Below are 27,387 nucleotides of genomic sequence, written 5' to 3'. Positions count from 1 at the left end.
AGCTAGCTATCTTTTCACAATCTTCTTGCCCTTCTTTTTCGCAAATGGAGTTCTTCTGTTGAACGGACGTCCTTTAGGTAGGGTGGTCCTGCTTCTTCTTGTGGTGTATGGCACTTCATCGTCGTCGTCATGTTCCATCTTCGGGTCGCCGTACTTGTCGAAGTCTTGCTCATTGGCGACTCCATCAGGTTGTGCTCGGCGCCCTGTGACAAGGCGAATATGAGTTTTTCTTCTGCGGAAGAATCCTCGTGTAAAGGGTACGACAGAAGCTTCTCCTTGAACCAACACGTGAAACATGAGTTGTGCTCTTTGATTATATCTCCGTCCGTCCTCTGTTCGCCTCGGTCAATGTACGTCTTCTCAATAAAGGTTTTGTGCTCTACCACCCAAGGATCGACCATGTCTATGTGTTGTAGCGCGACTAGGTTTGCTCTTTCAAAGTCGGCGAGTCAACCCTCGAAGTCGACATGCATTTCGCGGTGACCATCGCGGTGACCCCATCCAGCGAGCCTGCCGAGGTGCCTGTTGATGGGCAGACCAACGGGGTTCTCGATGCCTAGATAATTCGTGCAGTAGGAGATGCACTCCTCGGTCAGAAAGCCCCTGGCTATGCTTCCCTCTGGGCGTGACATGTTGCGAACGTATCCTTTGATGACACCATTCATCCTTTCGAACGGCATCATGCTGTGCAGGAACGTCGGCCCGAGTTGGATGATATCCTCCACGATATGGACCAGCAGATGCACCATAACATCGAAGAATGCGGGCGGGAAGTACATCTCAAGCTCGCATAGTATCACCACGATCTCTTCCTGTAGCCTTCTGAGTTGCCTCACGCCAACCGACTTCCGAGAGATGACGTCGAAAAAGTTGCATAGGCCAAATAGCGTTTGACGGACGTGCGCGTCCATGATCCCACGGATTGCAACTGGAAGTATCTGCGTCATTAGCACGTGACAGTCGTGAGACTTCATCCCACTGAACTTCTGCTTCGCTGAGTCTAGGTATCTGCTTATCTTCCCCGCGTAACTGTAAGGAAGTTTTACTCCTATGAGGCAGGTGAAAAACTTCTCGATCTCCTCCTGACTTAGAGTGAAGCACGCGGGAGGGTAGTCATTTCCGATCTTCTTGGCCTTTTTGCCTTTGCGACGACTTTCCGTGTCCTGCTTCGCCTCATCATCATCATTATCATTAGTGTGAAACTCCTCCCTGATGCCCATTGATTTCAAGTCTGCCCTTGCTTTCGGCCCATCTTTGGTCCTCTCTGGCATGTTGAGCAGGGTACCAAGCAGACTCTCGCACACGTTCTTCGTGATATGCATGACATCAAGGCTGTGAGGCACACGGAGGATCTTCCAGTACGGCAAGTCCCAGAAAACAGACCTCGTTTTCCATACCTTCAATAGCGGCTCTGGTGCCTTTCGCTTCTTTCCCGGCTCTGGCGCCTTTTGCTTCTTTCCCGGCAGTGGGCAATCTTTCCAATTTTTCAATAGCTCGTCCATTTCCTCGCCGCACCTCGTACGCGGGCGTCTTCGGGGTTCGGTTTCACCATCGAACAGATCCTTGCGTTTTCTCCATGAGTCATCGTCGCGAAGCCACCTTCGATGTCCCATGAACATGATTTTCGAAGACCCAGGATCTCTATCTAGCTGGCGATACGTTGTGTCATCCATGCACCTGACGCATCCAGAAAATCCGTGGACCACCTGCCCCGCGACATATCTGTAACCGAGATAGTCGTGCACTGTCGTGAGCAGTGCGGCTCTCATAGGGAAATATTCTTTCTCTGCGGCATCCCACGTATTGGCTGGCGTTTTCCACAGCGTGTCTAGCTCCTCTTTCAGCAGCCCCAGATATAGATTGATGTGAATGTACTTCCTCTTCATGCACAACCAGGGGGAAGGTTGTACATCCACACAAACACAGGCCAGGTGCTATGTGTGCTTCTCTGGCTGCCAAACGGATTGACTCCATTGGTGCTCGCGCCCAGCACGATGTTCCTTGGATCGTCCCCAAATTCTGGGTGTTCGAAGTTCAACGCTTGCCACTGGCTCGCATCCTTAGGGTGACTCAGCATCTTGTCTTTTTTATTTATCTCCAGATCATTTCCGTCATCTTCTCGCTTCTTCTCCTCCCTATCCAAGTGCCAACGTAGGAGCTTTGCTACCTTAGGGTCCGCGAAATACCGCTGCAGACAAGGAGTGATCGGAAAGTACCACACCACTTTTCGAGGAGCTTTCTTCCTCTTCTTGTATCGAGTGACGCCGCACACTGGACATATGGTAGACTCCGCGTGCTCGTCCCGATAAATGATGCAATTGTTCATGCACACATGGTATTTCACGTGCGGTAAATCCAGAGGACACATGATTTTCTTCGCCTCCTCTAAATTGGTCGGGCACTTGTTCCCCTTGGGAAGACGTTCATGCCAGAATGACATGTTCTCGTCGAAGCATGCGTCGGTCATTTTGTGTTTTACCTTCATCTCCAGAGCCATGAGCGTTACTTTCAGGCGGGTATCCTCGGGCCTGCATCCTTCATACAATGGAGTAACCGCGTCTATCTCCACTTGATCCAGCTTGGCTTTCTCGGGCGGCAGCTCTTGCGTTATCCATCTGCTTGAGAAGCAGCTCTTGAATATGAGGGTCCTGCACCCAGCCCATCGATGGTCCATCGTCGTCTGCTTCGGCATCTTCATCTTCATGATCATGCCCTTCGTCTTGATCTTCCTCATCATCATGTCTGGCATCTTCTACATGATGACTATGTACTGCATCACCGTCGTGATCATGTCCTGGAGATTCTTCGTCTTCTCGCCCGCCCTCGCCGCGGTTGTCTTGCTGCCCTTCCTCATTTCTTGCCCGGCCCCCATGGACGACTTCATAGTCATCTTCATCACCTTGCCACCGATAGCCATCCATGAAACCACGCAAGAGCAGGTGGTCTCGCACCAGTCCGGAATCCGGGTCCGCAATAAGGCTCTTTAGCTTGCATCTTCGACACGGACATCTTATCTCCGTCTCGTTCTTTTGAAGCATCTCGGCCTTCGCGGAGCTCAAAAACATATTCATGATGCCTTCGGTCATCGTGCGGACCATGGTCGCCTGCGGGGTAGAGCAAAACGATATTTTAGAACCAAAAAAAATTTGGCATGACTTTGCCTAAAAATAGGACCAAAAAGAATGCATAGTGCCAAATTCTCGCCGAAACGGAAATGAATCAACATTCCGGCAAAATATTGGCAACTATCGCATTTCAAATACCAGTACATGCAAACACAAACATATGCAACACCACAAACATACGTAGATCTAGGCCATAAAAAGTGCATGTGCACGTTGTTGGAGGGAGAAAAAAAGTAGATCTACAACATAAAGAAGCTTTCCCCTTACTTACCTATCAAAAAAAGGAAATTTAACCACTTAATTTGGGTGAATCTATGGTGCAAATGAGGTGAGGAGGAGGAGGCAGCCGAGACAAGCTTGGAGGAGGAGGTGGAGAGAACGAAGTGGGGAAAGTGAGTGTGGTAGGTGGCTGTCCAAAATATCTAGCTGCTCTCAGGTTACCAATGGTGCACCACCTAATAATGTGCCATTAGTAACCCTGGTTACTAATGGCGCACCTGTTACGTGGTGCGCCATTACTAGTTTTGTTAAAAAAAATATAATTGTTAGTAGTGGCGCATCGTGGTTGTGGTGCGCCATTACTAGTTTGAACTAGTAATGGCGCACTATACACTGGTGCGCCATTAGTAGTTTTGAAAAAAAGTAAAAAAAAATTGTTAGTAGTGGCGCACAGAGTGTGTGGTGCGCCATTACTAATTAAAACTAGTAATGGCGCACTATGCCCTGGTGCGCCATTACTAGTTTTGGAAAAATAAAAAAAATTGTTAGTAGTGGCGCACCGTGGGTGTGGTGCGCCATTAGTGATATGGACACTAATGGCGCACCTACACATGGTGCGCCACTGCTATATAGCAGTGGCGCACCACATATGTGGTGCGCCATTAATGTCCATATTAGCTATAGCCCTTTTCCTAGTAGTGTAGGGTGCCCAAATATAGTTTTCATCTTTTCATAAATATCGATGGCATCCCCCTCAAGAAAACCTTCTTCAAAAATAGAATCCAAAACTTGCTTGAAAGAAGATGGTAAGCCAACATAAAAAAAATTTAAGTATATCTCAATTTGATATTGGGGCACATAGCTGGCTCGGATTCTTAATAGCCTATCCCAAGCATCTTCAAAGTTTCATCAAGAAAATAACGAAAAATTTCGGGGTCATCTTCATCAAAATTATTCAAACTCTCATCAATAACCCCGGTAGGTCTTTGCATAGCATCATTATTTATGAGCTTAGAAAGGACAGAGGGACTATCCAAAGTATTAAAACCCGGGAAAAAAACCCTTAGCCCCTTTTGGTTCGGCCATAGCGATAGAAAAGCAAACTTAAGCAAACAAGAGGACAACAAGAGGAGGCAAAGGTTTTTGAAAATCATTTTAGAAGTGGGGGACAGGAAAACGAGAGGCGAATGGCAAATAATGTAATGCGAGGGAGAAGAGTTTGTGATGGATACTTGGTATGTCTTGACTTGAGCGTAGATCTCCCCGGCAACGGCGCCAGAAATCCTTCTTGCTACCTCTTGAGCATGCGTTGGTTTTCCCTTGAAGAGGAAAGGGTGATGCAACAAAGTAACGTAAGTATTTCCCTCAGTTTTTGAGAACCAAGGTATCAATCCAGTAGGAGATAACACGCAAGTCACCTAGTACCTGCACAAACAATCAAGAACCTTGCAACCAACGCGATAAAGGGGTTGTCAATCCCTTCACGGTCACTCGCAAAAGTGAGATCTGATACAGATAATAAGATAAATATTTTTGGTATTTTTGTTGTATAGATTAGAAAGTAAAGATTGCAAAATAAAATAAATAGGAAACTAGAATTGTAGATCGGAAACTTCTATGATGTAAAATAGAAGATTATATGATGGAAAATAGACCCGGGGGCCATAGGTTTCACTAGTGGCTTCTCTCAAGATAGCATGTATTACGGTGGGTGAACAAATTTCTGCCGAGCAATTGATAGAAAAGCGCATAGTTATGAGAATATCTAGGTAATGATCATGAATATAGGCATCACGTCCATGTCAAGTAGACCGAAACGATTCTGCATCTATTACTATTACTCCACACATCGACCGCTATCCAGCATGCATCTAGAGTATTAAGTTCATAAGAACAGAGTAACGCATTAAGCAAGATGACATGATGTAGAGGGATAAACTCAAGCAATACGATATAAACCCCATCTTTTTATCCTCGATGGCAACAATACAATATGTGCCTTGCTGCCCCTACTGTCACTGGGAAAGGACACCGCAAGATTGAACCCAAAGCTAAACACTTCTCCCATTGCAAGAAAGATCAATCTAGTAGGCCAAACTAAACTGATAATTCGAAGAGACTTGCAAAGATATCAAATCATGCATATAAGAATTCAGAGAAGAACCAAATATTATTCATAGATAAACTTGATCATAAATCCACAATTCATCGGATCTCGGCAAACACACCGCAAAAGAGTATTACATCGAATATATCTCCAAGAACATCGAGGAGAACTTTGTATTGAGAATCAAAGAAAGAGAAGAAGCCATCTAGCTAATAACTATGGACCCGAAGGTCTGTGGTAAACTACTCACACATCATCGAAGAGGCTATGGTGTTGATGTAGAAGCCCTTCATGATCGATTCCCCCTCCGGCAGATCACCGGAAAAGGCCCCAAGATGAGATCTCACGGGTACAGAAGGTTGCGGCGGTGGAAAAGTGGTTTCGTGGCTCCCCTGATGTTTCTAGGGTATAAGAGTATATATAGGTGAAAGAAGTACGTCGGTGGAGCTTTGTGGGGCCCACGAGGGTGGGGGGCGCGCCTACCCCCCTGAGCGCGCCCTCCTGCCTCGTGGCCACCTCGCGGAGTTCCAGACTTCAACTCCAAGTCTTCTGGATTGCGTTTGTTCCAAGAAATATCATCGCGAAGGTTTCGTTCCGTTTGGATTCTGTTTGGTATTCCTTTTCTGCAAAACACTGAAATAGGCAAAAAAACAGAAAGTGGCACTGGGCCTTCGGTTAATATGTTAGTCCCAAAAATAATATAAAAGAGCATATTAAAGCCCATTAAACATCCAAAACAGATAATATGATAGCATGGAACAATCAAAAATTGTAGATACGTTGGAGACGTATCAGCATGCTTAACGTTCGCTTTACCTAGAACAAGTATGAAACTAGAAATACTTTGTAAGTGTTATAGGATAGGTTTGCAAGATAATAAAGAGCACGTAAATAAAAACTAGGGGTTGTTTAGATAAAGAAACTATTAAGTTAGTTTAACGAGTGTGGAAAAGTGGTGGAAGGATTTGGAAATTGTCCCTAAGCAATTGACTACGTTACTAGACCGATAGCCAGTTTTCTGTGGGAGAGGCCACTGCTAGCATGCCATCCATTACTTGGAATTCTATGCACTTATGATTGGAACTATTAGCAAGCATCCACAACTAATAATGTTCATGAAGGTAAAACCCAACCATAGCATTAAGATATATTGGCCCCCCTTCAATCCCGTATGCATGAATTTTTGTGCTAGGCTGAAGCTGCTGTCACCCTTGCCCTCCAATATATAGTCCTATCAACATACAACTAACCCTATGGTGTGATCCACACGCGCGCTCATATGATGGGCAACAAAGGACAGGAACATAACCACAAGCAAATTAAACCAATCATAGCAATTCACCAATCACCGATAGGACAACAAAAATCTACTCAAGCATCATAGGATGGCAACACATCATTGGATAATAATATCAAGCATAAAGCACCATGTTCAAGTAGAGGGTACAGCAGGTTGCGGGAGAGTGGACCGTTGAATATAGATGGGGGAAGGTGATGAAGATGTTGGGGAAGATGATGAAGGTGTTGGTGTAGATCGTCGTCACATGATGATTGCCCCGGCGGTGTTCCGGCGCCACCGGGAGAGAGGGGGAGAGAGCCCCCTCCTTCTTATTCTCCCTTGACCTCCCCCCTATATGGGAGGAGGGTTTCCCCTCTGGTCCTTGGCCTCCATGGTGGCGGAGGGGCAGGAGCCCCTCCGAGATTGGATCTCTCTCTCTGTTTCCGCGTTCCTAGATTCTGGCCTTTCACCGTTTCTTAAATTCCTGGAGATCCGTAACTCCGATTGGGCTGAAATTTTAACACGATTTTTATCCGAATATAAGCTTCCTTGCGACCGAAGGACACCTTCAACCAACCTACGAGGTGGCCACAAGACTGCCAGGCACGCCCTGGGTAGGGGAGTGCGCCCCTAGGGCTTGTGGGCCCCTCGGGCATCGTCTCGCGTTGATTCTGCTTCCCGAAAATCACATACATTCCTGAAAAAATCTCCGTAAATTTTTATCGCGTTTGGACTTTGTTTGATATGGATTTTCTGCGAAACACAAAACATGCAACGAACAGGAACTGGCATTGGGCACTGGATCAATATGTTAGTCCAAAAATAATATAATAGTTGCCAAAAGTATATGAAAGTTATAGAATATTGGCATTAAACAATCAAAAATTACAGATACGACGGAGACGTATCAATGGGGTCCAACCCCTTTTTTGTCCCAGTTGCAAGTCCATAATCGAGTCGCAATTGGGCTCATAGTTGTTGTACCAGTTGCAAGTCCACCCTCGATTTACAAATGGTATCATAGTTTTGTGTAATTGTTCCAGTTGCAAGTCCGCCCTTGACTTGAAATTGGGCCCATAGTTTGTTTCATCCTACTTGCAAGTCCACCCTTGACTCGTAACTAGGCTCATAGTTTTGTGGTTGTCCCATTTTTAAGTCCGCCCTCGACTCACAAATGGGCCTATATTTTTGTTATTGTCCCAGTTGCAAGTCAGACCTCAACTTGCAACTAGTATAATAGTTTTGTGAAGTTCTCCTAGTTGCAAGTCCACCATCGTCTCACAACTAGGCCCATAGTTTGGTTTTCATCCCAGTTGCAAGTCCATCCTCGACTCGCAACTGGGACTGTAGTTTGATTTTTATCCTAGTTGCAAGTCCATCCTCGACTCACAACAAGGCTCGTAGTTGTCCCAATTGTTGGTCCACTCTCGACTCACAACTGGTCTCGTGGTTTTGTGTAGTTGTCCCAGTTGCAAGTCTACCCTCGAATTGCAACGAGAGCCATAGTTTGTTTTTCATCCCAGTTGCAAGTCGACCCTTGACTCACAACTGGGACTGTAGTTTGTATTTCATCCTAGTTGCAAGTCCACCCTCGACTCACTACTAGACTCGTCATCCTCCTAGTTACAAGTCCACCATCAACTTGCAACTGGGCTCAATCTAGGCCCGACCTTTTATTTCCGCCTCACTTGCAAGTCCATCCTCGGCTTGCAACTGCTAGTGTTTCACCGACTGCAAATTCAAGCCTTCAACACTACTGCAACTGAGGGTGGTTGGGGTTTGACCCCTTTTTGTCCCTATACAAGTTCACCCTCAACTCGCAAGTGGGTTTGAAGTTTTTTGTCTCGATTGCAAGTCCACCATCGACTTGCAATTGGTCCCAAAGTTATTTGGTGTCCTAGTTGCAAGTCCCTCGTCAACTCGTAACTGGGCTAATCTACGCCTCATCTTTCTTTGGCCTCAATTGCAACTCCGCCCTCTCGACTCACGACTACTAGTGTTCCCCCCTGCCACCCCCCGACTGCAATTGCACGCCTTCAATGCCTGCAATTGGGGGTGGTTGTGTTCGGGTTGCAGAATTAGTGTTGTTGGAGGGCAATTGCATGTCGAATATTATTACTACAATTGTTCCGTTTTCACCCTGAATGCGTGGTTATGAGAAGAGCAAGGTGAAAATTGTTGGAGGAACATTTATAACGTATTATTTTAAAATACATGGTTAAATTTTCTAAATACAAGTAAAACATTTTTAAAATACGGGATGGGGTGTCGCATGGGCTGGGTCAAACAAATCGAAATCTCTATACGCTGCTCATTGAGGCAAAATGCCGCTACTTCGCACACACGAACAACGAGCAAACCGTAGATGGTCCAGCCCAAGTAGTTAGGATACGCATTTCGTTTTGTTTTGTTATCTCCATGGTTTTTACTGGTTTTTTCCTTTTTCCTTTTTTTCTTCACTGGTTTTCTTTTCCTTTTTATTTTCTATTTCTTAAAAGGCAATATCACTTTTTAGTAAAATCACAATTTTCAAAAAAATATTAGAAATTCATAAATTGTTCATTTCTCTCAAAATTGTTCGTATTAATCGAAAAATATGTGAAAAATAAAAAATGTGTTCATGTTTTTTTCAAAAATTTCTTGCAGGTTATAAAATGTTCTTGATTTTTCAAAATAAGTTCAAATGTTTGAAACTATGTTTTCGTTTCCAACAATTGTTTGCAAATTTAAAAATCAACTTTTTGAAAAATCATGCATGTTTTCAAAAAAATGTTCATGTTTTCAAAAAATGTTTGGAAGGTTGGAGAATGTTCATATTTTCAAAAAATGTTCTCAACAAATGTTCGTCTCAATTGAAACATCACAAATTTTGAGAAATGTTCGGAGAAGTACTGAAATTGTTCAATCTTCCGCTTTATGTCTGTATTTATAGTTTTACGGTGAATTGAAAACACCAACACTCAACTTATCTGGTGGCTAGCTGCAGGCACAGGAGAATATCAGGTGGTACCATCACTCACATGCTCCCATGATACCAATTCAAAAAATTCAACTTTAAACATTTCAAAAATTCAAAAAAATCATGGATGTTCACAACACACGTGTCTACAGCCCCTAAAAATGCAGATCCAAATTCCATATACACATGGAGAAACAAAAAAGACAAAAGCATGAATGTTGTGAATAAAGACAAAACATGATAAGTGTCAAAAAAAACTACACTATTCACATCAGATTTATCTTTTTTTGTTTCTCAATGTGTATATTGATTTTGGATCTGAAGCTTTTAGGGTTTTAGACACATATGTTGTGAACATCCATGATTTTTTTCAGAATTTTTTAAAGCATTTAAATTTAAATTTTTTGATTTGGTATCATGGGAGCTTGTAAACATAGGTATCACTGATCTTTCTCCCTGCAGGTACTCCACAGTAAGAGGTCTTCTGTTCGAATCCATGTGGTCGCACTTCTTTTTTGGAATTTTGACATTGCATTGTTCGACTGACGCAATGTGGGGCAATTCCCCAAACAAACAAACAAACAAACAAACAAACAAAAAGTCAAACACTGACGCTATGCGGGGCAGCTCCCCAAATAAGCAAACAAACAAAAACGTGGTGGGCTTGTCTCATATGATTTGTTGATGATGCCAAAACTCAGATGAGACATACTTATGTTTCATCTAGATGAGTCCTAGATAGACCCTTAAAAGATTAGCCACTGATTGCTTATACACCGACGTTAACGTGAAGCTGGTGAATGGGAACAGTCGGATGTTTGGCGACCACCCGACGATTCCAGTCCAGATTTTTTTTCTAGGCGATGCGAGACAATGGAGTCTTCGCATCCCTGCCGGTGAGCTGGTTGACACATCATAAACGTATCTATAACTTTTGCCCTTTCATTCTGAAATTATATTATTATTGCATAAGTTTGGCACTTACTTACTTTTTTTATTAAGGGTCTGTTTGGCAACGGACCACTCCCGCGACTCCGCTCTGCTCAGCGCTAGAAATGAGGAGCGACAGAATGGCTGCTCCGCAAAAATAAACTGTGTGCCGCTCCGCTCCACCACTTCAGCTCCACGGAGTTGGGAGCTGGAGTGTTTCCGAACGGGCCCTAAATCTATTAATTCGGTGCTCAATTGTTTTTTTATGTTTTTAGAATTTCCAGGAAAATCAATTTTGCAATAAAAAAACGGAAAATCACTTTTGGAAGTTTATAGACGAGACGAAGCCGGTGGCACATGAGTCAGTAGAGGACCACGCGGCCCCACTACATGGCCAGGGGCATGTGTGGGACCCACGGTGGGACTCCACCGCCTCTTTCTTCCACTGCCTTATATATTCCCAAAATCCCTGAAAATAATTATAAAGATTTTTTTCCATCACACACCTCTCTAGTTTGCCACCATCCAATCTGAAGTCCTTTTTCGGTGCTCTGCTATAGGAGAGAATATCACATGGAAACCAACATTTGATGAAAACCAGACGGAAACAACGATTTGAAGTTTCAAAAAAAATCTCAAAAAATATGGATGTTAAAAGGGTGATGTTTTATTGCCAATGCGAAAAATGAAGTTCAAACACATTATATGATGCCAGCTATGAAAGAAAAACAAAATCAGCATTGAATTATTGAATTTGTTTTTTTCTGTAGCTCGCATCTCGTAGTGTGTTTCAACATGAAATTTCACATGGCAATAGAACATCACCTTTTTAATGTCCCGTGTTTTTTAGATTTGTTCAAAACTTACAAACATGTTCTTCATGAAGTTTTCTTTGAGTGTTAGGTTTTTATGTGATATTCTCACCTACGTGTAAGCCCTGCACCGAGCGCGATTATTATTATTTTTCTATCCGATGGGAGCCCATTAAGTCAATTTAAGTGGGATGGACTATTTAGTCTCACTTGATCCCACTTCCGCCTACAGCCTGACACATGTATATAGACATGTTTTAGTGTGTTTATTCACTTATTTTCAATCCGTGTGTAGTCCATATTGAATTATTCAAAATATCTTGTATTTTTGTGAACTGAGGAGTAAGAGCAACTCCAATGCAGGGACCCAAACGGACATGAACATTGTTCGTTTTTGTCTGTTTGGGTCGCTCGTCCGCTTAGCGGACATGCGGCGGACACGCGAGGACGATGGATACACCCAACGCAAAGACATGCGGCGGACCCATTTGCTGTCTCCGCGGCTGATTCCGTCGGTGAAGCAAGTGCCCGTGCAGCTCGAGCAGGAAGCAACGGGGCTAGAGTGTCCGGACGCGGCTCGGAGCGCGGGCGCGCGTGCATGGCGGGGCCGACGCGGCGAGCTCCTCGAGTTGGACTGCAGGACGCGCTGGCGGGGACGGCAGGCCGGCACTGCTTCAGCTCTCGAGCGGGGTGGGCGGGTGGGTGGGAGAACAGAGAGGAAAAGAAGGAGGGAGATGGAATGGGACGGGTGGGTGGTGGCAAATGGGCCAAGCGGCACATGCAGCCGGACAAAGGCGGATGAAGAGGGCACAGAGAACGTCCGTTTTGTGTCGCCTCTGACCCAAATGTGCCTTAAATTTGGATCGATAGGGGTCCGAGCGGACATAAAACGAACAGCGGACGAACGGTCACCCCGTTGTGTCAAATTTTGTGTCCGAATGACTCAAATGAATAAAATGGGTCACCCGGTTGGAGTCTAGAAGCTATCGGTCTAACGAGGAACGCACAAATCCACCGCGCGACCTGCCTGTATAGCTGACACGTTGGTTCTGAAAGCACTGGCCGTATCCACGTAACAAAAAACAAAGCATTGGCCGTATCACTTAACAAAAAACAAATCATGGCCGTATCGCCGACCTCACAGGCTCACCTGTCAGTTGCAATGCGCCAGCAGGAGGAAGCTTGCACGTGAGGGCAACCAACCTTATCTCCACATCACCGTCACGTCGCTTACACGTCAACGCATATCTCCTTCTCGGTTCCTTGCCTTGGCGGCCTCGCCGTCCCAACTCCCAAAAAGTCCCCGGCTACAGCGTAATAATCACGTTCCGCCCCCTACACAACCAGAAAATATATGATCTCTCATCACAACAACACACACACAAAAAATCCATAACATAAGTACATACACGAGATGATGGACGGGGGAGTCACATGACACTATTTTTTTCTCCGGCAAATGGTGAATTTTATTCACTCAAAATGACACTATTGGTTGAAATTATGGAATTTGCCATGATTCAGAATAATCTCGTGGCACATTCGACATTCATTACAACTTAGCAATGGCGGCAATTCAACATGATAACTACGACGGCAACCAAATGTCGGATCCGCGCGTGAACATGGGGCTCCTCGCCTGAGTCACATATTGTGACTCTTTGTAGATGGACGGCTTCATTTTTCAGAAATAAAAAAGATCCTTGCAAAAAGTTACAGCTAAAATATAGTATGCCGTGGATGAGAACCATGACATTGTTTACGAGATCATCTACTTCTAAATAGAAGGACTACAAGAGTGCTCAAATGAGATGATGAATCCCATAAATATGTAAAACTGTGAATTGCACACGTTCAAAAATATGCCAATGGATGGTTTTACGTCTAATCCACTAGCTATTGAACCACATATTTGACGCCGTATGTCTCGTAGCAATTAATTATTCTTCACGTGGGAACAATGTTCCTATTAGCAGTGCCAGAGCTTCACGGAAAACATTGAGGGGACTAAAAATACAAATAAGCAATTGAGAGTATATTTAAGTATCTTTCTAGAATGATGGGTGGGGGAGCGATGGCTCATTTTGATCGTACGGAACCTCCACCATCACCCTTTGGGCAGTCTGGACAAAAACCAGCGACCAAATCGGCCTCCCCAAATCGCCCCGATTTTCCCGGATAGTTCAGGCCGCCCTAGACCTAGTCCAGATATGAGACCTTGTCCGGGCATGTTCATCATGTCGACCTAGACTTTTTTTGGCCCAACCGAGACCCCACAAAATCCCCTCCACCCCATCCACGCGCAAACCTTAACCCTAGCTCACGCTCACTTTCCTCTCCTGTCCTCTCCTCTACAGTCCCTGTTGCCATGTCTGAATCTAGATCCGGATCAAAGATGATGATATCAAGTGGGACCTCCTCACGGTGGAGGATGACGAGAAGCTCGTTGAGTGGATTGCCCTCTGTTGGTCCTTGGTCGAGATGTGGAATGTCATCCCTGCGCGGATCCAACAACCACGAGTCTTCCCTGCTGCCTTGGCATGGGTCTTGCAGCGCCGGTGCGTCCAACTCACTGTCACTGATTCAGCAGCAGCTCTACCGGCTCACAGTGTCGCATGTCCAGCAGTAGCGGGCCGTCCCCGCCATCCTAGTGGTGGTGGTTGACCCGCCGCCCTCCCTCGCCACCCTCATCTTCTTTGTCCCTGGCTCGAGTGGATGCAACGGCGACAACGACTATTGTGAGTCTGGGCACAGACAACCCGACTCAGAGCTAGCGGCATCGCATCACTTTTCGTTCCAGTGCATGTGTTGCCTGAATCCGACAAGGACCCCGATCATTGACCACCAAAGAATCGATGCTCGCTGCCGTAGCTGCAAGAACGCCAATATGCCCAAAAGAGCTTGTCACCGCTGGCGCGTCAACTAGACGAGAAGCAAGCTTGTACTGTCTGACCCCTCGAGGGACCGAAAGACTACTCATATGACTCCAACGACGTCTCTGATGGCCCCGACGATGTCCCACATGCCGCCTTCAAGCTATGCTACCACTACGGAGAAGGAAACGGAAAGGGAAAATGAAGATCCTTTGACTTTATTTTGAATGTAGTATGTCATAGTGGTATAAACTATGTGTTGTGTGCTATGTCTTTTGTTGTCGAACTATGTATTATTTTGTCCTATGTATGAACTATGTTGAATGTGCTATGCCCTATGTCATTTTTTTGGATCGATATTGCATGGCTTGCATGCATTTGAGGAGGGGGGGGGGGGCTGGTGGTTTTTTATCATTTCATTGACCTTCGAACCGCTCTTGCCCTCCTTTCGGTGTAACGATAGTTCGTTGTATTACACTTTGAACTAACCTAGAGGCCGTGCTTAGGCGCCTGCGCATACGTTTTCTTGCTGGGTCGATTTGTTTTTGGGGGGTGGGGCAATAAGCTTGCTTCTTCACAAGCTTATCCCCGCCCCCTTTCCTGTCTGTCCCGACCGGCAGCAGTTGGGTCTCCCCATCTCTCCTCAACTTCCCCGGTCTTCGGCCCGAGCTGGGGTCGGACAAAGGGATTGCACATGACGTGCTGTCCATGGACAAATAGGAGGGCAAATTTGGCACTTACCCTTAAAGATGCTCTTAATTAGGGAGACATGTATGTGATTTTGTCGGTCTTGAGTCCATAACTTTTATCTTTGTTATATATGTCTATATTATACTCCCTCCATTCCTAAATATAAGTCTTTTTTTAGAGATTTCATTATGGACTGCATACGGAGCAAAATGAGTGATTCTACACCCTAAAATATGTCTATGAACATCCGTATGTAGTTTATAGTGGATCTCTAAAAAGACTTATATTTAGGAACGGAGGGAGTACTCGGTGTTTACATAGTAAAAATATGTATAAACTCATAAGATGGTGTGCATTTCACGTTAGATAGCCGTTTTTCTCTACTCTTATAAAAAACAGAGTTGGTGATGATGGTGTGCCTGCTATCCTGCAATATAGGCCGTCCGATTTATATCTAACGGATAGGAAGGAAACTATGGCAATTTTGCAAAAAGATAGCCACACCCCTCTCCACATTTGCAAATAAGGTCTTCCCTCGTTCATCCTTTTGTCTCACAAGATAAACTACTCATACAAATACATCTTGATGTTACATGCAACGCACGGGCATCTTGCTAGTTTTATTTAAAAACATGTGAACACGTGGATTCGGGAGGCAAAGCCAATATCACGTACTTGCAGGGGCCCAACTGAAAGATGCGCCTCCCGTTGGACCCCATTAAAGCAACGTCCGAACGTAACGGCACCGACTAACTTCGGCTTCGCTTTCCCACACCCCCGCCCCGGCGCGCGCACGCTTCGTCCAACGCCTCACCGCCCGGCGTCGCCATGGCCACCACGTCCCGCTCCGGCCGCCACGGCTCCGACGACGAGGAGTCGACGCCGGCGATGCGCCGCCTCCGACGCCTCTCCCTCCACCTCCTGCAGCCCGCTCCCGAGGGGGGTGGCTCTCTGGGCCCCGCCGCGTGCGCGGGGAAGCGGCGGGCGGGCGGCCTGGACGCGGACGCGGCCGCGCTCACGGCGTACCTCAGGGGGCGGCACCGGAAGATGCAGGCGCGGGTGTACGAGTTCTACGTCGCGCGGCCGGAGCTCCAGACGCCCGTGGAGCTGCCCATGGCCGCCCACCGCGACCTCTGCTTCCGGCAGATGGCGGCGCTCGTCCGGGAGGCCGGGGTGCGGCCGCTCAGCCTCATGGCCGCCGATCCCGCCGAGTACTTCGCCGTCATGGAGGCCGTCGGCGGGGTCGACATCTCCCTCGCCATCAAGGTCGGCGTGCAGTACAGGTTGGTTCGCTGTTTTTATTTCGAAATACCGCGCGTTGTAGTGAATTTACTGGTCATTTGGTGATTCCCTCACAAATAAACTGGTAAAGAACACACCTCGGTCCTGAATTGCTTCCAGATGTTTCATATGGAGATTGTTAGCTGGTAGTCAACGAGAGGGCTTACATAATTGCTTGATGGGTGTGGGATAGAGTGTACAACTCTCCCTTTTGCTTGATGTGATGTTACGAGGGGAACTGCAAACTACATCCATGGATTAATTGGTAATTGACTTTCGGTCTCAGTAACTAAAATCGTTTTGTTTTACTCTTTTGAATGTGTATGATCTCGACGGTTCTGATTATCACATTCACGAGGATTCTAGCATGTTAGCATGGTTAATGTTATTTGTGGTGTGGGGCTTGGATCCGTTGTTAGCTTAACTGCAACCTACTTCACGTACGGCTAGATTGCAATTGCACTCCTTATTGAGGCAAGTACTTATGACTTGTGAGTTGTGAGTGACAAGGACTCTGAAAACAGAGTCGCCTTCAGCATGAGGACAGTTGGGTTTATATTATTTTTTTGGTCACTTGCTAATAGATTATGGCTTTTCCCTGCAATAGTGTGGGCTACACAACTTTGGTTACGATGGTTGGTTGGTTGTTGTGATGAAAAAAGCGGCATTAGCTCTTGATTACGATGGTTGGTTGCTACACAACTTTGGTTATGGTCAGTTTGTGATTCATTTGATTGCCTGCAGCTACAAGGATGCTTGCGTGCACAACTTTTATTGTGAAATGTCAAGCATTTTATGTCCCCATTTGGTGTAGTCATGATAATTTTGTTTCGAGTTTTGGGATTATGCATGTGGAGTTTGGTTGGTGGTTCATTTCATACAACCTCAAACACTGCACCTTTTTCTTTTTATCATTCTGGGATGAGATGAGACCCTCCATTTTTTTAGTAGAACGGGAGGGGAGACCCCTGCCTTCAGATTTTCATTAAAAAACATAAGGAGATAATTTCTTTGGAAAGGGGAAGAGAAAGCTAATGGAGCTGATTGCTTGGTTGCTTGGGACCATGTTAGATTTTTTAAGAGTAAGGCGACCACCTTTCGACGGGAAACCTAAGGAGAACCTGGTCAAACATTTAGCAACAGAAGAGATCACCGGAAGAAAAGCCTCTCTTGGCAACTTGGAGTCTGACAGGGGCAGGCCCAGGTGGGTTTGAGGAAAAGATTCGATCGGGCAGCCCAATACTGTAGAAATATCACCGGAAGAAAATACCCTCAGTGGTTATCTCAGTTTATTTTCTTTGGTGATCTTAGCAGGACAATAACACATCATTTGACATTTGTAATTATTATTTACGGTTTTACATCTTACATTTTTCCTTGTCTGTCCGTTGTTATAAGTCCACTAACTTGCCTGCTTATTAACGCAGTCTTTGGGGGGGTTCCGTAATAAATTTGGGAACCAAGAAGCACAAAGAAAAGTACTTCGACAAAATCGACAATTTGGAGTATCCAGGCTGTTTTGCTATGACAGAACTGCATCATGGTTAGATTATCTATTTAATGGTTTCATCAGTATTTCTGATTTCCTGTTTGGCACTTTGATTGATTTGCGGTTTAACTGTCTATTGGGACTTGTACCCACCACCTAAAACACTGTTTGCAATAGTTTGAAAAGATTTTTTTCATTTCTGTTCGTTGCTTTTCGACAGGATCCAATGTTCAAGCCCTACAGACCACTGCTACATTTGATCCAGTTACTGATGAGTTCATTATTGATACCCCAAATGATGGAGCCATTAAGTGGTGGATTGGCAATGCAGCTCTTCATGGAAAATTCGCCACTGTTTTTGCGAGGTTAATTCTACCGCTTCAGGGAAAAGGAGGGGAACCTGCTGACATGGGAATTCATGCATTTATTGTCCCGATTCGGGACCTTGAAACCCATGCTGTTCTTCCTGGAATTGAGATCAATGATTGTGGGCACAAGATAGGCCTAAATGGTGTAGACAATGGTGCCCTGAGATTCCGTTCAGTTAGGATACCCCGTGACAACCTTCTGAACCGATTCGGTGATGTGGCGCGAGATGGAAAATACACAAGCAGCCTCCCCACGATTAATAGAAGATTTGCGGCAACCCTTGGTGAGCTTGTTGGGGGGCGAGTTGGTCTTGCGTATAGTTCGGTGGGAGTACTCAAAGTTGCGGTAACCATTGCTGTTAGATATGCTTTACTGCGCCAACAGTTTGGTCCACCTAAGGAGCCTGAAATCAGTGTGCTGGATTACCAGTCTCACCAGCACAAACTAATGCCTATGTTGGCATCAGCGTATGCATTTCATTTCGCCAGAGCGTATCTGGTAGATATGTACTCGGAAATGAAGAAAACCAATGACGAGGATGTTACCGCTGATGTCCATGTACTTTCCTCTGGGTTGAAATCCTACATAACTTCATACACGGCAAAATCTATCAGCATATGCCGAGAATCATGTGGTGGACATGGGTATGCTGCTGTAAATCGCTTTGGTGGTCTGCGGAATGACCATGATATATTTCAAACATTCGAAGGAGACAACACAGTTCTGCTGCAGCAGGTACCAATCGGAATCCTCTACAAAGCTCATTACGATATTCGATAGGCATACCTCCAATATTGTACCTTTTATCACGATGCTATATATTGTAGGTTGCTGGAGATCTCCTGAAGCAGTATCAGCAAAAATTCAAGGGAGGAACACTCTCGGTCACCTGGAACTACTTGAGAGACTCCATGGGCACCTACTTGTCTCAGCCTAATCCCGTTACTGCTCGGTGGGAAGGGGAAGATCATCTCAGGGATCCTAAATTTCAGCTGGATGCATTCAGAGTGAGTCCTGTCTTTGTTATTTATAATATCAGTAGCTATTGGATAGAAGTCCTGTACTGATTGTACAAACTCTCTTCTCAGTACCGAACATCTAGACTATTGCATAGTGTTGCTGCTCGACTCCAGAAGCACATGAAGACACTCGGAGGCTTTGGTGCGTGGAACAGATGTTTAAACCATCTGCTCACGCTCGCAGAGTCACACATTGAGTCTGTCATCCTCGCTAGGTTTATAGAAGCAGTGAAGAGGTATAGTTTTTGTGCTGTTACCTGACCTCAGTTACATTATTCTTACCACCATTGCTTACTAGCTAGTTAGCTGCACACATTAGTTTAAAAATAAGATTTTGTTGAATAGTTACTACAAATATTTATTTGGTTGAGACTTGTTATCGGTGAAAGCACTGAAAAATCCTCCTGTCGCCCTGACTGCATTTTCCAACACATCGATCATGATTATTTGTGCTTGAGTTGAAGAATTATCCCTTGAAAATCTTCCTGTCGCCCTTTGTATATTGTTATAGTTCTCTTGCTGGCACCCTTGACTTCTGCCACTGAGCACTCCTTTCTGTGTTTGAGCCATTACCCTCATTCTGTTGTTTAGCTGAATCATGAATGCAAATTAAAGCTGAACTAACAAAGCCTACTCACCATTGAGATGTTGCACGTAACCTTTTCACTTTATCTGGTGAAGTTAAAGCGACAACAATGGCTTATGATTTGTCTATGCAGTTGCCCCGATGAAAAAACACGCGAAGTACTGAAGCTGGTGTGCGACCTTTATGCGCTTGAAAGGATCTGGAAAGACATCGGGACATATCGGAATGTAGACTATGTCGCGCCAAACAAAGCCAAGGTTTGCATCTGCTTGTCAACCCCATGGCACACAATTGCAATTTCAGTTCTTAGCTTCAGACCAGAACCAGAACCAGAACCAGGACCTGATGCTATGCTCCTCTGTATGCTTGCAGGCTATCCATAAACTGGTAGACTACCTCAGTTACCAAGTGAGGCTTGTGGCTCGAGAACTTGTCGACGCCTTCGATGTCCCAGATCAGATCATCCGCGCCCCAATCGGCATGCAATCAGAGGCCTACGCTCAGTATACGCAGGGTGTCGGCTTCTACAGACAACCAACATAGACCTACCATTCTACTTCAAGCTCAGACCGTAAGGCAAGAAGCTATATATAGACAGACTTCTATCATATACCCAACATAGCAAGTCGAAATAAGTGTATAATAAGATTTATACAAAAGAAGGTGTATAAAAAGATGAGTAATAGACATCAGATGTGTATTAAGTGATAATATTGTGAATAAATTTTGTCAGACTTTGTTTTGGCAGCATTGCTTGGAATAAAGCTCATATGTGAGAAATTCTGTAGCTACAATGTCTGATGAATTATCTCCCTTCAGTCACGTGACAAGGCTTGATGTGATGAGGGAAATACCAGAGATGAATAAGGAAGCTGAAATGCCTAACACTGAAGCATAATTGCAGCACTAATACTTAGTCATACATATGCATTGTACTCTGATAGCTGGTGAACTATAACCCAGATCATGTAAAACTGGAGCTATTGACAGATCACTAATACATCCAGCCTCCAGTTCTCTTGTTCGATACAATACGGCACACATAAATCATAAAGAAGCTTTTGAGAACTAGAGTACAAAAGAGACAAACTTATAATGTTACAAAAGACAGGATCATATCACTTCATCTCTTCAATCTGAATCTGAATCATAAGCAGTGGAAGATCTAACCCTCCTATCCTTTGACATGTCAGTTTCATCATCTTCGTCATCATCATCTTTCTTCTTTTCCTCAATTATACCTATATTTGCAGGGTGTTAACATATTCGTTATTTCGAATTGTGAAGGAATGCTGTATGAAGAAGTTAACAGTATCTCTACCTTTCCTCTTCAGTACATTTTCCAAAGCCCTGGTAGAAAAATCATCTTTACTTCCAAGGTCATCAAAACCAACCAACCGATCAACAGCAATACCCTTCCTAAAATACAAAAGCACCGCAAAAACACTAAATTAGAATGAGCCTCGATTAAATTTGACATGACGACATATAGGAATAAAGAGTACAAAACAGTTAGAAGGCTCATTATCTAATGATGGAATAGGTAGAATTCATGAACAATTTATGCACTTACTTGAACAATATAACACATGGCAACGTTTTGATTGCTAGTTTTGCCACAAAGAAGGGAGCATTCTGCAGTAGTTATCAACAAATCAGCATCCATCGATGTAGTAAAAGCAGAAGTAACTTAAAACTAACAGCGTTATACGAACTTCGGCATCAAGCTTGACGAATTTAGTTCCCAAATAGACCGGTGCGAGTGCCTTCAAATGCTTATCCATGATCCTACCAAGATTTACATCATTATCAAGTGTGAGACGCAGATCAGCACCTTACTAAATCATCAGGGGCAAGAGGCATTGTATACATAAAAAGGACTTGTGGCTTACTTGCAGCGGTAAAATTCACGATGGTAGAAATGACAGATGACCTTGTCACCACGAGTGACCTCTCCTAAGAAGTCCCCTTCAGTTATTTCCCTGTATTCACCATGACCTTGCCTCTTTAGCACCTCACGCTTCTCAACCTCTCTCTGTTGCATAGAGAAAAATGAGGTACTTAATGCATGATATGGCACTTATACAAGCCTCTCAAGTGTGAGACGCGGATCAGTACCTTAAGAGCAGCAAGCCGTTCAGCATGCAATTTCTCAAGCTCTGGGTCCTACAAAGCAGTTCTGCATTATAATGGTCGCGCGACAGATACCAAAGTTGTTGGTGGTCTACACTAATGAGAAACGCAAGACGGTAAGAGATGGTGTAAAGTTCAACTCACATCCAGTAACTCATCAAGATCGACTTCATCGTGGATGGCAGGTGCTGCTTGAGCCTTCTCTTTAGCTATAACTTCCTATCATGGTGTCTGTGTCAGTATTGCAAAAGGAAAAATCATGATGAAACAAAGATTAGTGTTATTCTTGCTCCATCTGTAGATTTGGTAAAAAGCACAGGTTCAGAGCCATTCAAGATAGATGTCACCAGCTTACAGGATGGTGGAATTCATGAAAAGTAACCACATTTGAGAATCAAAAGCAGCCTTTATCCTCATTATGCAAAGAAACGGAAAACATTACTGCATGATTCCCAAGCATTATAGATGTAACCATTTTGCTAGATCCCCGGAGCAGGGCTGTCCACTTCCACACGAGCTAACATGACCCGCTCGCCGAATCTTAGGCTCTCAGCAGCGCCCGTCGTTTGATTCCGAAGGCCAAGAAATGCAAGCACACGAAGGAACTTGTCCCAAGATCCAAGGGGGGCACCGGGCACGGCTCGGGCGTCGCTGGATCCTCAGCCGGCCCGGCGACCCGATCGCTGGATCAGACCAGAGGAGGGGTAACGGCGACGCGCAAGGCGTGGAATCTCAGATTGGGGAGAGGTAGGAGACGTCGGGGGCGAGCGAGAGTCACCTTCTTGTAGTCGCGGGCGGCGGCGGCCAGGACGTTGCCGAAGGCCAGGCCTTGGAGCTTCGACTTCACCTCGTCCGGATCCATCTCTCCTGCTCGCGCGGGTCCGCCGCTTCGGCTCGAGCTCGCCGGAGATTTGCTCTGGTTCGGTGCAGGTGGCGATTGCGGTGTTGTGTTTCTTTTTTCTCTGAGTAAAGTTTCCGGTGTTGTGTTGTAGCGCCGTCGCAGCAGCAACAGATTTATACTTTCCTCTGCAAAATTCGGCCCATCAGGCCTACCACTAAGAGCATCTGCCCATCAAACCCGTAAAACTTTTTCCTAAAAAATAAAAAATAAAAAAAATCAAACCCGTAAAAAAAGTGTTTTAGAGTTTCGATTGAAAAAACGGCGCCTGGCAGATCCTGTAATACTCATTCGGCCCTTAAACATTTTAAAGGGCACTGAAAATCTATCCGCGAGAACCTCATATGTACAGTTTTGAAGACAGTATACAATTCAATCCGTAAACTGGTCAAACCTCGTCGGAGCAGACGCGTCGCCCCGCAACTGGCCGGAATCTACCTGGAACTCGCCGGAATCCATCGCCGCACGTCGGAAGAAGCCGTCACACGCCGGAATTTGCCGCCGCCGGTCTGAATTGCGGCCGGCTTGACCTCCACTGCCGAGGCGAAGCGGTCAACAAGCAAGGCGCAGTAGGCCACCGGCGGCCCGAATCAGGACGGGGCGGCACCGGGGCGAGGCACGCTATGGCCGCAGCTTATACGCGTTTTATAGGGTCAACTTATATGGAATCTGTTAGAGATGCTCTAAGGGCATAAGGGTCTGTTTAGGATTGCTCCACCCTCCCAAAATTCAGGTCCGATCTAAAAACGCAAGTGCAGTTTCGAGAGGTTTCTCGTGCCGCCGTCGTCACCGCCATCTGAGAAATTTAGATCCCCTCGCCTCCGACTGTCATCTTGGCACTGAGAGGTGGGAGGACCACAGATCTTCAAGACCTCTATGTTCTTTCTCAACGTCTAGTGATTACCATGGTTAATATATAGTGATTCGACGCCTGCACTTCTAGGGAATCATCCCCAGCCCAAGTATGCTCATCGATCAAGACTTTCCATCTTTTTGGATGGGCAACTCAAGGGGCTTTCAAAAACCACTACTGGTAATGTTCATGTGGGTAAAAGAGTGATAACATCATTGCTTCAGTTCAATTGCAGCCTCTTTACCGAAGTTGTTAGAGTATTTCTTCGAGCAGAGATTGATACCACGAAAAATGTGTTTTCAAGGGATTTCATTGTAATTCTTAGTCATAGGGTTACTTTGTATTTTCTTGGATTTTAGATCCAAATTAGTGTACCTATAATTGTTATGAGTATGAATAAAGTCACAAGTGTTTCTAAAAATAATAATTTAAAAACGCAAGTTTCTCTAAAAGAAAATCTAAAAACGCAAGTTGTCTAAAAAAATCTGGAAAAAAATGGCAAGCCAACGGGCGCGATGTATCGCCCTATAAAGAAAATACCTAAAATTAGAGTACAACTTCCTTTTTTTCGCGAAGCTCTTCAAAAACTCAATTCAAAGAGTCCTCGTGGAGTGGCGGGGAAATTACCCACCACTGTCATCAATAAGTAGATACCCCTTCGTTTTATTTCCACACGTCACCAGCCAAAAAGACCTTTCCCACCAAATTTTCTTATTCTTAATTCTTAAAGCTAGAGCTAGTTCGAAGCCAAGCAGAATAAACTGCCCTTTGATGAAGCTCCAACTTGCATGAAACTGCTTCAAAATGAATTTGATTTAGTGGAGCTGATTTTGAAAAGGGAAAGCAATCCCAGACAAGCCCTAATTTTGGCCGATAGATTTTGGGCAAAAACGTGTAAATAACTAGGTTTTTATTTCTCTTGTAAAAATATTTAATTCCATCCTCTGTAATATGGAAACATGGAAGACCAGCACTCAGCGTCGGGCAACTGGCCAGGTCTCCTGAGCAGTCCTATCCCGAACCTTCTGATCCCTCTCATCCCGCTGTTGAATTTCCCTTATCCCGCACAATCTTCTCTCGTGACCCCTGTACGCGTTCCCCATCTCACCAACCGGTGACGCCATCGCTCGTCCTCCCTAAACCGTCTGATGGGAACGTAGCATGCAATTTCAAAAAAATTCCTACGATCACGCAAGATCTATCTAGGAGATGCATAGCAACAAGAGGGGAGAGTGTGTCCACGTACCCTCGTAGACCGAAAGCGAAAGCGTTAATTTAACGCGGTTGATGTAGTCGAACGTCTTTGTGATCCAACCGATCAAGTACCGAACGTACGGCACCTCCGAGTTCAGCACATGTTCAGCTCGATGACGTCCCTCGAACTCTTGATCCAGCAAAGTGTCGAGGGAGAGTTTCGTCAGCACGACTGCGTGATGACGGTGATGGTGAAGTGATCCGCGCAAGGTTTCTCCTAAGCACTACGACAATATGACCGGAGGAGTAAACGGGGGAGGGGGCACCGCACATGGCTAAGAACAATTGATGTCCTTTGGGGTGCCCCTGTCCCCGTATATAAAGGAGGAGAGGGAGGAGGCCGTCCCTAGGGGGCGCGCCAAGTGGGAGGGAAACCGACTTGGACTCCTAGTCCTAGTCGGCCCCCCTTCCTTCTTTCGGAGGGGGAAAGGGGGAAGGAGAGGGAGAGGGAGAAGGAAAGGGGGGCCGCGCCCCCTCCCCTTGTCCAATTCGGACTGCCCATGGGGGGGTGTGCCACCCCTTGTGGGCTGTCCTCTCTCTCCCCTATGGCCCATGTTGGCCCATTACTTTCCCCGGGGGGTTCCGGTAACCTCCCGGTACTCCGATAAATATCCGAAACGCTCCGGAACCATTCCGATGTCCGAATACTATCGTCCAATATATCAACCTTTACCTCTCGACCATTTAGAAACTCCTCGTCATGTCCGTGATCTCATTCGGGACTCCGAACAAACTTCGGTCACCAGAACACATAACTCATAATACCAATCGCCATCGAACGTTAAGCGTGCAGACCCTACGGGTTCGAGAACTATGTAGACATGACCGAGACACTTCTCCGGTGAATAACCAATAGCGGAACCTGGATGCTCATATTTGCTCCCACATATTCTACGAAGATCTTTATCGGTCGAACCGTTATGACAACATACATTATTCCCTTTGTCATCGGTATGTTACTTGCCTGAGATTCGATCGTTGGTATCCAAATACCTAGTTCAATCTCGTTACTTGCCTGAGATTCGATCGTTGCATCATTCCGTAACCAACTCATTAGTCACATTGCTTGCAAGGCTTATCATGATGTGCATTACCGGGAGGGCCCAGAGATACCTCTCCGATACTCGGAGTGACAAATCCTAATCTCGATCTATGCCAACCCAACAAAACACCTTCGGAGATACCTGTAGAGCATGTTTATAATCACCCATTTACGTTGTAATGTTTGATAGCACACAAGGTATTCCTCCGGTATTCGGGAGTTGCATAATCTCATAGTCAGTCATGAAGAAAGCAATAGCAATAAAACTTAACGATCATTATGCTAAGTTAACGAATGGGTCTTGTCCATCACATCATTCTCCTAATGATCTGAAACCGTTCATCAAATGACAACACATGTCTATGGTTAGGAAACTTAACCATCTTTGATTAACGAGCTAGTCTAGTAGAGGCTTTACTAGGGACACTGTTTTGTCTATGTATCCACACATGTATCAAGTTTTCGGTTAATACAATTCTAGCATGAATAATAGATATTTATCATGATATAAGGAAATATAAACAACAACTTTATTATTGCCTCTAGGGCATATTTCCTTTAGTCTCCCACTTGCACTTGAGTCAATACTCTAGATTACATTGTAATGATTCTAACACCCACGGTGTCTTGGTGCTGATCATGTTTTTCTCGTGGAAGAGGCTTAGTCAACGGGCCTGCCACATTCAGATCTGTATGTATTTTGCAAATCTCTATGTCTCCCTCCTTGACTTGATCACGGATGGAGTTGAAGCGTCTCTTGATGTGTTTGGTTCTTTTGTGAAATCTGGATTCCTTCGCCAAGGCTATTGCTCCAGTATTGTCACAAAAGATTTTCACTGGACCCGATGCACTAGGTATTACACATAGATCGGATATGAACTCCTTCATTCGCTGCTTCCGAAGCAGCTATGTACTCCGCTTCACACGTAGATCCCGCCACGATTCTTTGCTTGGAACTGCACCAACTGACAGCTCCACCATTCAATATAAATACGTATCCGGTTTGTGACTTAGAGTCATCCGGATCAGTGTCAAAGCTAGCATCGAAGTAACCATTTACGACGAGCTCTTTGTCACCTCCATAAACGAGAAACATATCCTTAGTCCTTTTCAGGTACTTCAGGATGTTCTTGACCGCTGTCCAGTGATCCACGCCTGGATTACTTTGGTACCTCCCTGCTATAATTATAGCAAGGCACACATCAGGTCTGGTACACAGCATATATAGCATACATGATAGAACCTATGGCTGAAGCATAGGGAATGACTTTCATTTTCTCTCTATCTTCTACAGTGGTCGGGCATTGAGTCTGACTCAACTTCAGACCTTGTAACACAGGCAAGAACCCTTTCTTTGACTGATCCATTTTGAACTTCTTCAAAATCTTATCAAGGTATGTGCTTTGTGAAAGTCCAATTAAGCATCTTGATCTATCTCTATAGATCTTAATGCCCAATATATAAGCAGC

The 27,387-nt window shown here is 45.1% G+C and overlaps 2 protein-coding genes across 2 annotated transcripts; one reads left to right on the top strand and one right to left on the bottom strand.

Moving 5' to 3' along the window:
- Nucleotides 1-15,548: 15,548 nt before the first annotated feature.
- Nucleotides 15,549-20,518, top strand: LOC109747304 (acyl-coenzyme A oxidase 2, peroxisomal). The gene is made up of 7 exons (XM_020306386.4): nucleotides 15,549-16,277; nucleotides 17,703-17,818; nucleotides 17,985-18,868; nucleotides 18,961-19,140; nucleotides 19,222-19,388; nucleotides 19,872-19,995; nucleotides 20,111-20,518. Exons 1-7 carry the CDS (start codon nucleotides 15,823-15,825, stop codon nucleotides 20,279-20,281), a joined length of 2,097 nt encoding a protein of 698 aa, XP_020161975.1. The 5' UTR covers nucleotides 15,549-15,822; the 3' UTR covers nucleotides 20,282-20,518.
- Nucleotides 20,519-20,602: 84 nt separating this feature from the next.
- Nucleotides 20,603-22,916, bottom strand: LOC109747305 (thioredoxin domain-containing protein PLP3B). Its single transcript, XM_020306387.4, has 8 exons — nucleotides 22,650-22,916; nucleotides 22,016-22,090; nucleotides 21,857-21,904; nucleotides 21,631-21,773; nucleotides 21,454-21,526; nucleotides 21,312-21,373; nucleotides 21,060-21,157; nucleotides 20,603-20,979 (listed from the first exon to the last, which is right to left on the bottom strand). The coding sequence occupies exons 1-8, from the start codon at nucleotides 22,731-22,733 to the stop codon at nucleotides 20,870-20,872; spliced, it is 693 nt and encodes a 230-aa protein (XP_020161976.1). The 5' UTR covers nucleotides 22,734-22,916; the 3' UTR covers nucleotides 20,603-20,869.
- Nucleotides 22,917-27,387: the final 4,471 nt, after the last annotated feature.

This window comes from Aegilops tauschii, chromosome 7 (assembly GCF_002575655.3).
Source record: "Aegilops tauschii subsp. strangulata cultivar AL8/78 chromosome 7, Aet v6.0, whole genome shotgun sequence".
Classification (NCBI taxonomy): domain Eukaryota; kingdom Viridiplantae; phylum Streptophyta; class Magnoliopsida; order Poales; family Poaceae; genus Aegilops; species Aegilops tauschii.
This window is presented reverse-complemented; position numbering and strand designations above follow the sequence as displayed.

What these genes read in the sequence shown, in the direction of transcription:
- LOC109747304 (XM_020306386.4), top strand. Translation starts at nt 15,823, where the DNA reads ATGGCCACCACGTCCCGCTCCGGCCGCCACGGCTCCGACGACGAGGAG. An exon ending in AAGGTCGGCGTGCAGTACAG is followed by an intron (nt 16,278 to 17,702) that starts GTTGGTTCGCTG and finishes TTATTAACGCAG; the next exon opens with TCTTTGGGGGGGTTCCGTAA. An exon ending in TCGCGCCAAACAAAGCCAAG is followed by an intron (nt 19,996 to 20,110) that starts GTTTGCATCTGC and finishes GTATGCTTGCAG; the next exon opens with GCTATCCATAAACTGGTAGA.
- LOC109747305 (XM_020306387.4), bottom strand. Translation starts at nt 22,733, where the DNA reads ATGGATCCGGACGAGGTGAAGTCGAAGCTCCAAGGCCTGGCCTTCGGC. An exon ending in ATCTTGATGAGTTACTGGAT is followed by an intron (nt 21,905 to 22,015) that starts GTGAGTTGAACT and finishes ACTGCTTTGTAG; the next exon opens with GACCCAGAGCTTGAGAAATT. An exon ending in TCGTCAAGCTTGATGCCGAA is followed by an intron (nt 21,374 to 21,453) that starts GTTCGTATAACG and finishes TAACTACTGCAG; the next exon opens with AATGCTCCCTTCTTTGTGGC.